We start from the raw sequence: 12,031 nt of genomic DNA on the forward strand, positions 1-12,031 counted from the left end.
TATAAGTAAGATCATTCTTAATTGTACATTAGTTTAGTGTTTGTTTCTCTTACGTTTAATTTATAAGCTCATGATCCGCTATAACTAAATTATACGTCTATACCTATATCATAAAGTTACAAGACTTTTTAGGTTTTGATAGTTAATGATGATTAGAGAGAAGAATAAGTAAGTAGTTACATAAAGTTTTTGTTTCAAAGAGGGGTCATGATTCATGATACAGTTTCATTGAAACTCTAGTTCACTACTATCTATAGGAACTAGCTAGATTGGTGCAAAGAGGATTTGTTTAACAATCAACCATAATCATTTTGCGGCCAACTTAGCCACTTCACCAACTATATGGGGTATCATCGTATATATGCTTACAAGAGGATTATCAATTTTTATCTTGTTTTAGTTATAAAGTGATCTCGTTTGCATGCTTACTTATTTTGATTAATATCATTATCAGTAAACACGCGAGATGAAAAATACTATTAAGTACATGCGCACTCGTCTTTCCGGATCGATACAAAATTAAGTCAACATAAGTCTTCACCGGTTGACTTGATTATTGTGCTGGAGTGCCATGTTAAGATGGAACGAGTTGCACTGATGAGCATATGTTCCCTTGCGGCTCAGTCTCATACGGCTAATGCATGAACCTGGAGTTTACCGGATTTCCTTTCCTGGCCTGGCAGGCTCTCTCTATGCCCCTGCCGCTTCAGAAGGCAAATCCCTTGCCATAGTTTGGCGACCTAAAGAGGAAGGGGGCCTTAGCATTTTGGATGGAGCAGGCTGAGAGACGAGAGAAGGTTTTTAGAGCATGAAGTTGCATAATATGCATATAAAACGTCAAACAAAAAACGGAATATATACTTGGGTAACCCACCCAAAAATCTTGTTGGGTAACTTCCAAAAACTGGAGTTGCATTGTCGTCAAGAGATAAAGTTGGGAATATAATACTAAGTGCAATATTTGGGAGAATCTTATATGATGATTAACGCTCCATGATTTCACTAACAATGTCAAAAGTAAGCAGCGCACGAAGTACTGCTTCAATTATAATCAATCTAGCTAGCTCCATCTCTGTGGTAAGCTTCCAACCATCCTTCAAAAGAAAAGTCAAAAGCTGATGAGAATGCTACAATTTTAGTGGACAGTTCGGGTTGACTATGCCATGTGTCGTCATTCTATTCACTTGCTCATCTGACAAACAGTATTAACTGTCCGTTTATCAGCTATTCAGGTGACAACGCAAAAAACAAAAATTGTGCCATCAGGTACGGCTGCAGCCAGCCACTGCCTCACGGCCCTCGCTACCCTGTTTCTGCATCAGTTATTCAAACGAGAGATTAAAATATTGGTAGGAGCTCATGCAAATGGCGACCAAATCAGGTATTTTTCTAGTAGTCTTAGTTTTGATTATACGCTAAGATAAAAATCAACGGAAGGCCAAAACAGGTAATCGCGGCCAGTTCCATTTGTTCCCTTGTCACTTGCGAATGTCATTGTAGTATAATGGTAAAACTATTGAATAATGATAGCAGTTATATGAATTTAAAATTTGTCAGCAATTGCTTTCACCGAGTTTTTTTAGTAGACATTAGGAGCTCTTGGTGGCAACACGAATCTAATTTCCAAATAATAGGGTTAGACGCGACCTTAATCTGGTTCAACTTTGAAGGTATTAAATGCTAGCAACAAACCTACTCGCAATCCTCCTGGCAATCCCTGTGAAGCTATGCCAAAGATAAACAAGCACTTTGTAGTACAACATAAATGAGGCTCATGTGTATGCATACATAGTTGGTAAAACCATGTTCCAAATTGCAGCTGCAGCATAACTCCAAGAGGGACCCCTTTTGTAGCGATCATGAATAACAGGGAAAGCAAAAGGTATTCCAATCCTCCCATGCTTTACTGCCTTTCTCTCATCTCATGAAATCTATCTATCACTCTCCCCCTCCTCCCATTACTTTAATCTCCTTATTCATACCTTTATTTTTATTTTCATCCCTCATTTATTCTTTCTCTTTATTTTTTTTTCTCTTCATTCCATTCTCCCTTTGCTTTTCATCCGATTTTCATTTTGCTTACAAATCAAGGTTTCTAAATTCTTCTTGTTCATATTAATACCTCTCCCCATAATGTATTTTGATTAACAAATTTATATTCTTAAATAAAAACCATAAATAATTTGTTAGAATCTTACACACAATTTACCGGTCATCAGAATAAAATTTGAATCTAAACTGTCAACAAAATCGTAGCTTTTAGGTTCTTTTAAGTTCCAAAAATTTAGAGTAATTATGCCAGGAAAAATTATGGTTCAGATAATAGATTGGAAGCCGTACCCAGGCCTTTGCTATGAAGATAATTCATGTTTAATACAACATTATCAAAAACCATATAATTTGACAATATTAAGATGAACACAAAGGAAAGGATATTATTAATTTTGGATATAAATACAAAACTTATAAAATTAAAATCCCCAAAACAATTCCCTAATTTTAATTAAAAGATTTTCCGTGCAATTAATTAAATTAATTAATCACCGGATTAAGCCATTAGCAATGGCACGATTAGTAAGAAAATGAGTAGTTTCATAAACAGGAAGTTCTTCTCTATACCTTTGATCAATTGATCCACCATTAATACTACTAAGCTCAAACAGATCAGAACTAGCATCACTAGCCGCATCATCGTATTCATCATCATCATCCTCGTCGAGATAATCTTTCATTTCATAATCATTCTTCTTCTTCTGATATCCCTTCAGAAGATCTCTAGCTTTCTCTTCGATTCTTCTATTCTTCTCCATTATCTGAAACTTCAAATCTTCATCCATATTCATCAATGAAGAAGATTTAGTATCACTGGGTTTACGACCTTTCGCCATTAATCCTGGTTCATCAGTTTCATATAGACATTTATGTCCACATGGTCGACAATCTTCGTCAACAATGACACTAACAGGATAAAATCGGACAGATCTTTTAATCCGATTACTCGAATTCGAAGTGTTTTTACTCAAACAAGATCTTGAATATGAAGAAACTGATGAACATGTTGAGTTAGAACCATACCCAGATTTGTATATTCTTGAATCTTCATGACGATTATGATTATGATATTCATCACCATTGAGAGAATTCGAAAACTTTGGTTTTTTCGAGTTTTCTTTTGTAAACAGAGAATTGATGAAACTAGCAATTTTACTTCCAGGAGAGATGGGTTGTTTTACCTTCTTTAAATCTCCATAAATCTTCAAAGTTCTTGATTTCTTGGTGGGTTTTGGTTGTGGTGGAACAGAAGCAATTTTCTTTGTCTCTTCTGAAGAGAAACTCGTTCGGATCGGTTTAATAGAAGGAGGTTTCATCGATGATGATCTTGATGAACTGTATATTGATGATTGATCAGTTTCAGAAGATGAAAAACCACTACTACCATAACAAGAATCAGAAGAACTTGAATTGAAAACCCGACTCGCATTTGATGATGAATAATTCTTCTCTAAATCTGCTGATAATGAATTCCTTCTTACAACAACTTTCTCAGTAGTGCTCATAATTCTTTTCTCCATCCAATTCTCAATTAACTCTTCTCGGTTATTATTACTACTCTGTTTCTTTTTCATGGTTTTTTCTCTGTAAATAACTTCTTCTACACCTTCTTTAATAAAACAACCACCACCTCCACCACCACCATTATGATCTCCTTCATCAATAGAACGATAGATTTCATCAAGTAAAGATGATGAAAATGATGGATTTTTTGATCTCTCATCTCTGTAATTACTTTCTCTCAATGATTTCTCCCATTTTAACTGATCCATCTAAAAAAACCGGACGAGAACAAGACCCAAACAGAGCAAAAATGGAGAAAGGATTTTGAGAAATTTTGATTTTTCCTCACTGAAACAGTGATTTTGGTTTCTCTGTCTACGAATGAATGAACAGACTGAGTGGTTCTTTCTCTCCTTTTTAAGGGCTCTGAAAATGAATCATCCCAAGCGTGCAAATTGTCCTAATTGGCAAAGAAAAATGACAGGGATAACCTTATTTGTCAGTACACTTTAATTAAAATATTTTAGAGAATATTTTATTCCCAATTTTGCATCCTTTAATTGTGATTAAGAAAATCTTTGATTAAATTGAAATTTTGAAAGCATATCTTATATCATAAATTGACAGTATTTTTAGTAGTAAATCCCACACTAATTAATAGTGTGTTCCTAGCATTTAAAGCCAACATGGTGGTGAAGAATGCAACATTACATTACATGATTTATGGCACCATAATGTGTCTATTTCAATGTGGGCAACTATAATTAATTTACCGTGAGCCATATTCCGAAACAAAATATGTGTCCAGGAGAGTCTAGGTGCAATGTCGTCAGATGATTTTTACTGTAAATCACTTTCTTTATTCCTTTTTAGACTCGATATCTTTAGATATCGATGCATATGGACTGAGTTTGCTAGTCTATTAATCTCAAACATTTCAAATCAAGCCCATTCTGGTACGAACACAAGTGGGTTTATGATAGCCGACATAACCGAAGAAAAGCATTTAACATACCGACAAGCCAAATACATTGACTCGGTCAAATTTGATTTGAGTCTCTCCGAAGTAGAGTGTCAAATCTCAATATAACAGATATCTGTCAATAAAATTTAAAAATTTTCGAATAAAAGAACATAAAATTGGTCAATTAATCCAATAACGACAATTTTTGGGTGAAAAATACATGTAAAATTTGATACTGTTTAAATGGACAAAAATGTAAAAATAGCCAGGATGTAAACAGTTTCATCCTACCCATTTTTAAATACCTTTTCTTGTTTTTGATTTACATCAGGATGCATCCAATTTCATCCTCGCTATTTTTTAAGTTTAAGCCAGGATTAATCCAGTTTCATCCTTGTTATTTTTTTGGTGTCCATTTCACCCATTAAAATTTTTACTTATCCATTAAAACCATGTTTTAAAAATATTTGGACAAATGACTCATTTTCCGAGAAAAAGAAAAACATGGACTAGTTTTGGTAAAACTACACCAATTTAACGACAACACTGATGTGGTTTATTTGGAACAATTAAGATTTCTAATCTAATTAGTATATAAAAATTTGGGGACAATGAATTTTAGATAAGAATAAGAGAACAGTTGGTGGTTGGATCATATAATTAACGTTTGAATTTAAGAAAATTTAATGAAGAAATGCATGGGTGTACTTTTGTTTGTACATTATACCCCAAAAATATAAATTCAATTAATAATCTATAGTATCAGGACTAATGGGATATAATCTTGGAAGTCATTAATATAACATTATTGTTGTATTAATATACACTGAGGATAAGGTACTAAATCATTTTATTAATTTGGTATACTTATTATTGAAATAAAAAATGGATCAAAAGATGAAGAATAATATGAACTGTGAAGGTTCGTATATACTTTTTGAGTTGTCTAAACCGTGTACTATCTGTATTTATCATACAGATAACGATTATGCATGCTCAACCCCTAGATAACATTAATAGTGGCCCAAGGAGAAAGTAAATTAATTTCACCTATGGATTAATTTTAATTCAAAGAATTTGGTTGACAAATGTATTTGGATAGGATGTACTGGTATCAATAAAATCTTTTAAGCATAATTGGAGAATAAGAAGTTATTGTAATTAATTGGCATGGAGTGATGCCATAATTACAAGGGTCTTTTTCTCTTTAGCGCAGTTGAAAAAAGGAAATGCAAAGGTCTTCACCTCGGTTACGCATTTCTGTTGAGGTAGAATTAGACCTTGGAAATTAGGGCTCTGGCCGCGGGTTGAGCCTAACCCAGACCATGTAAACCCAGCCCGTTGTAACCTGTCGACTGAACATGCCAGGTTAGGGTTGAGATATATAAAACCCGTTCATAAATGGGTCGACCCGCCAAACCCATGAGTTAACCCGTCAATCCGTTCTAACCAATTTGATTTCGTGAATTTTAGGGTTCCATTGAATTTAGAACCGATTTCCCCATGTATCACAAAAATTATCAGCAATTCATTTGATTTCATATTCAATAATACCCACGAATAACTTACAATATCATCTTCAGACCACCCAGATCTTCATAAAAACTCTTAATTCTGAATGTTATTGATTTAGGAAAAAAACCTTTACTGATCTTCCCTAAATTAGTTCAAACAATATCAATATCAAATTAATCTAATCATCAATAACAACTAATATTTATAATTTTACAATCTCCAATGCTGAAAATCCCAAAATTTCAGATCTAACACCTAGAAAAATGATTAGTCACATCCGGTCCATTAATCCATAAATGACTCTCACCCGGCTTGTTGCCACCTGTTGGTAGAACTAATAGCTGATATACGGACATGTATAAGCGGAGTACTCACATCATTTACCGCCAACATTTCAAAGTTTATTCATGTATATTTTGACCAAAGCTTTTCGACATATTTTTATTTTCTTTTTAACTTTTTTTTTAATGAATATTATTAATTTAGTATTTATAAAAATAATTAAATTTGAAATTACACACCAGAGACTTAAGTTGGCGGCCGAGCGACAAGCTGAGCGCCAACTCCCTTCTGAATAGCAACTCCTAATCTATGAAAAACAAACCTTCCTACACCGCTACCAACATCATTACTAGCTAAGCAATTTTTCAAACGTTTGAAAAAACATACAATGTCTTCACCAAGCTCCCCTAAGGTAGTAAAGGCCAAAACTCCCAAACCATAACCATGCGAAACACATTCATCTAAGTATTTAGTACACTTTCGTGCAACAGCTCTAGAAATGGCCTGACTTGGGACGAAAGCACGAACACCGTCACCAGTGAAGGGTGAGACACCTGTGACATCCATACACACATCTTGTCCATTCTCTCAGTTGAGAACGAGGATGTCTACTGGACGTAGATCCTTGTCAACATCTGAAACCCAATGAAACTTCTTTACGCGCAGGAACACAATCTTTGTAACAGATATCCATAGTAACATCTCAAACTAAGTCATGGAGAAACTTAATTCCAACGTCTTTAACATAGTGGAGCGCATGATCACCAAAGATATCCATAGATTTCCTGTTAATCTTGGTTGTCATTTTTCTAACCTTCTACTATTTGATTTCCAACAAGTCCAACATTCAACAATAGCTACATTTTCAACAAGTCCAACATTTAGGCTACTAGGCTACTGATTTTACCAAAGTGCATATTGAAGCATCATTTTTTCCCACATTTTGTTTTTGAATCTTTTCTGGGGTTACTAAATCCCACACAATTATCAATTTCATACTTGCTCCGTCCTAATTTATTTGTCTAAGTTGGTTCTTGCATGAAGATAAAGGAAAGCAGAGAGAGGAAATGTTTTTCCAAAATTATCCTAAGCTAGTATTTAAGATACATAGTTTTTACATATCTAAGTTTTTGGTCTTTCTATGGAGAATTCAAAAGGAAATAAAAGAGAAACCTTAACTCAAGATAATAAAGGATATATAGAGAGAGGACTATTAAGATTGTGTATATGAAATAGAATACACAATTCTCAATACCATGACCTGATTCCAACATAGGGGTAGATTAGGATAGAATGGAGAAAAATATGAAACCTACCAACTAAAGTAGGACAAAAAAATCCCGAATTTAGAGAAATAAACTAGGAGAAAGGGAATACAAAAATAAAACAATCTTTATCATTAGATCCAATGGATTGATAATTCTTATGAAATTTGGTAAACCCGTAACAATGTTTTACCTGTTTCACCAAATTGATACTAAATGTTGGAATATTTTCAACGTCGCTAACCAAAGGGGGGTCCTGGGGGGCATCGCCCCCAGGCTGTGGTCGACCTGATAAATTTAGGATAGAAGATAGTATTATGTCACTTTTATAGAAGATAGTACTAGATATGCTTATACATATTTAATGAAATCTAAGGATGAAGTCTTTGATAAATTTAGGATTTATAAAGCAGAAGTAGAGACACAATTAGAGCACAAAATTAAGATTTTACGTTCTGATCGTGGTGGTGAATACTTTCCTACTGAATTTAATTCCTTTTGTCAAGAGCATGGTTTAGTTCATCAACGTACTGCACCTTACACACCTCAACAAAATGGTATGGCTGAAAGGAAAAATAGAACTTTGATTGATATGGTTAATTGCATGCTTATAAGTTCTGGTTTGCCTAATTCTTTGTGGGGTGAAGCTATGTTGTCTGCATGTTATATTTTGAATAGAATTCCTTTGAAAAAGAAGAGTGTTTCTCCTTATGAGTTGTGGTTTAAGAGGAAACCAAACTTGAGAAGACTTAAAGTCTGGGGTTGTTTAGCATATGTTCGAAAGCCTGATCCCAAAAGACCAAAGTTGGGAAACAGGGCTTATAAATGTGCTTTTGTGGGATACTCTCTTAATAGTATCACCTACAGATTTATAAACCTTGACACTTTTGAGATTATAGAATCTGTAGATGTGGAATTCTTTGAGAACTTAAATAGGAACAGTTCTCAAATGCAACCCATGGAGAATCCATTGTTACCTGATATAGAACCTATGGAGATTGATAACAATGATGAAAATCCCTCTCCTACTTATGACAATGATATTTCAGTGCCTACTGAAGATATCGAACCTAGAAGGAGTAAGAGAGGAAGGATTGAGAAAAAGCCTGATCCAAACTTTATTTATTACCTTGTAGAGGCAAATAAGAATAGAATTCTTAGTGTTAACCAGTATGTTATGCATACTGATGATGACCCTAAAACTTATGCTGAAGCCATGAGTTCTAGAGATGCAAATTTCTGGAAAGAAGCCATCAATGATGAAAAGCATTCGCTTTTGACTAACGGGACTTGGGTATTAGTAAATTTACCTCCTGGTGCTAAAGCAATAGGAAGTAAATGGATATTCAAGAGAAAGTTGAGAGCTGATGGTGAAGTTGATAAGTTTAAGGCAAGGCTAGTTGCCAAGGGTTATAAACAAAGACATGGTATTGATTACTTTGATACATATGCTCCTGTTGCACGCATCTCATCCATTCGTTGCTTGATTGCACTTGCTTCTATTCATAAGTTGGTTGTGCATCAAATGGATGTCAAAACTGCTTTTCTAAATGGGGATTTAGAAGAAGAGATATATATGGAACAACCTGAAGGTTTCATATTACCAGGCCAAGAGAAGAAAGTTTGCAAGTTAGTGAAATCTCTCTATGGTTTGAAGCAAGCCCCTATGCAATGGCATGAGAAGTTTGATAAAGTAGTTTTGTCATATGGTTTGTGGTGAATGATGCGGACAAATGTATCTATAGTAAGCATGATAGTTCTGGTTGTGTGATTCTCTGTTTGTATGTTGATGATATGTTAATCTTTGGGTCTGACATATCTGTTGTGGAAGAAACAAAGAAGTTTCTTAGTTCTAACTTTGATATGAAGGATTTAGGAGAGGCTGATGTAATCTTGGGAATTAAGATCCTAAGAAAGGGAGATGAGTTGGTTTTAACTCAATCTCATTATATTGAGAAATTTCTCAAGAAATATGGTCACTTTGATGACAATCCAGCACCTACTCCTTTAGACCATACTATCAAGTTAATGAAGAACACCGGCCGTACTCATGCTCAACTTGAGTATTCTAGTGTTATTGGGAGTCTTATGTACGCTATGCATTGCACAAGACCGGACATAGCCCAAGCCGTGGGAATATTATGTCGTTTCTCAAGTAATCCAGGATATGAACACTGGAAAGCAGTTTCAAGAGTTATGGCTTACTTGAAAGGAACAATAAATTTTGGTTTGCATTACCAAGGCTATCCCGCTGCACTAGAGGGGTACAGCGATGCTAACTGGAACAATGTAGAATCAAATTCCAAGTCAACTTCTGGATGGATTTTTACATTAGGGGGTGCTGCTGTGTCTTGGAGTTCCAAGAAGCAGACTTGTATCTGATTCAACAATGTTGTCAGAATTGATAGCTTTAACTGATGCATGTAAGGAGGCAGATTGGCTTAGAAACCTACTTATGGAAATTCCTTTTTGGAAGAAGCCAACTCCGGCGGTCTTGATTAATTGTGATAATCAAGCTACAATCTATAATGTCTCTAATAAGACTTATAATGGAAAGTCTAGACATGCAAGTCTTAGACACTACATGGTTAGGCAACTACTCAAGAGGGGAGTAGTTACGGTTAACTTTATTGAATCAAAGAGAATTTGGCAGACCCATTTACGAAAAGTCTACCAAGTTCAGTGGTTTCAATAAAAAGGAAAGAAATGGGACTAAGGTCTGTGAAGGAAGTTTGATCTCCCATAGCAGAAACCCAACCTATGTTTTGAAAAGGATAAACAAGGTTCAATGTGGTACCAACAAGTTATGGATGTGGATTATGGAGCACTAATATAAAAACTTCCCATTTCTTATTAGTGCTGGTTTCTGCAAGAAAATAGGATGGATGTAAATCCTTAATGAGTCTATGATTAGTAAAAGGTGTATCGCAGAAACACCTTCGAGACTTACCTATATGAGTATGGAAATAAGGCCGTTTCCTAAGAGAAGAAGACCGTTCTCTAAAGAAGACTCATGAACAAGGATATAAGCACATGGCCATTAACGTGCTTGGCTACAGAACACATGATTTTATGAAATCAATATGTGTGGAGACTCCGGTTTTATCATAAGGGGTACTTGGTTCAAGACTGGTTTCACCATAGAACCTCGATAAGGCTTTGAGTTTCTTACACTAAGTGAAGGTTCAAATCCAAAAGATACCTATCATTTATGTGTTGATTTCAACGATGATGCTTAGTCTCAATTGTGCTTGAACTACGTTGGCTTGATCCCACTCGGGTACGTAGGCAGTCACTTCGGTGATGCAGTCACTCTGATTTAAAAGTTTTAACTTTGTTTTATGGTTTTTGAAAATAGGGGGAGAATGTTGGAATATTTTCAACGACCGGTTGGCGTATAAAAGCCTGTTCGAAAATTTCGAATCCAAAAGACACCATTGATGTCTGTTGATGAAGGAACCTGACGTTTCGTGAATAGAAACCTGTTGGCGAATAAAAACCTATTCCCAACAGGTGCAAAACCCTTTATAAATAGCTTCTCCCAGTTTCGTTTAACATATAAGAAAAATCAATCTGTTTTCTGTGTTTCAAAAAGCATCATCAGAAATCAGAAATCTCTTTGTGTGTTCTTGATTGAATCAAGGGGTACAAACCTTGAATTCAGTTTTCGTTGCAGGGCTTTCATTGTATCCTGAAGGCAATATTTCGCATACCTGTTGTAATCGCCAATTGTTATTGGGAGGGTAGAAATATTTGTCTAAAAGAAATTTATACAAGCCTTGAAAGTTTTGGAGTGCAACACTTTCTTCTCTGATTCATTCATCCTTTGTGAAACCCAATCACTGGGATACCAATTCCTACGGTCAAGACCAAGCCCCACACTTCACTCCCATGGTCCAATCTCTCTCTCTACTTGTACACCCTTTTGATGAAAGCCTATATAATGCAATACAAATTATACAATAAACCTACATCTATAAGAGCTAGAAAGGTAGAATCTTACAGCATAATGAAATCTAGACCCCACATTTTAAACGTGCGTAGTTCCTTCCTATTTCTCTAACGGCCACCCCATATCATTGGTCAAATCTCTTGGACCCATTTAAGTAATGATGGTTAAGAACACGTCTTGTGGTTCTAGGGTCGTGATTTAATCTGAATGTGGGGTTTATTAGTCATTTAACGGCTATATTTAGTAGCCGTAAAGTTGGTTTATGTCTCTGCTAATCTTGTTGGATTTTGGATTTAATTAGTGTTTAATTTGTAAAAAGAGGTCTTGATATGTATGATTTGTCTTGAAGAAATTAAGCCAAAGAGATAAAAGATGGTGAAATAATATCTCCTATACTTTTGCTTTTAGCTTGGAAAATCTTTGGTTTAAATGGGATTACTTGACCCACATAATCTCGATCTTTTCTTCCTCTCAAATTTTCTTGTTGTTCTTTTTTTT

The 12,031-nt window shown here is 35.0% G+C and overlaps 1 protein-coding gene across 1 annotated transcript; it reads right to left on the reverse strand.

Annotated features, from left to right (window-relative positions):
- Positions 1 to 2,415: 2,415 nt before the first annotated feature.
- On the reverse strand, positions 2,416 to 3,950 carry LOC113347588 (protein BIG GRAIN 1-like A). Its single transcript, XM_026591259.1, has one exon. The coding sequence runs from the start codon at positions 3,822 to 3,824 to the stop codon at positions 2,541 to 2,543; it is 1,284 nt and encodes a 427-aa protein (XP_026447044.1). The 5' UTR covers positions 3,825 to 3,950; the 3' UTR covers positions 2,416 to 2,540.
- Between the last annotated feature and the right edge of the window lie 8,081 nt (positions 3,951 to 12,031).

The sequence above is a fragment of the Papaver somniferum genome, chromosome 2 (genome assembly GCF_003573695.1).
Source record: "Papaver somniferum cultivar HN1 chromosome 2, ASM357369v1, whole genome shotgun sequence".
Lineage (NCBI taxonomy): Eukaryota > Viridiplantae > Streptophyta > Magnoliopsida > Ranunculales > Papaveraceae > Papaver > Papaver somniferum.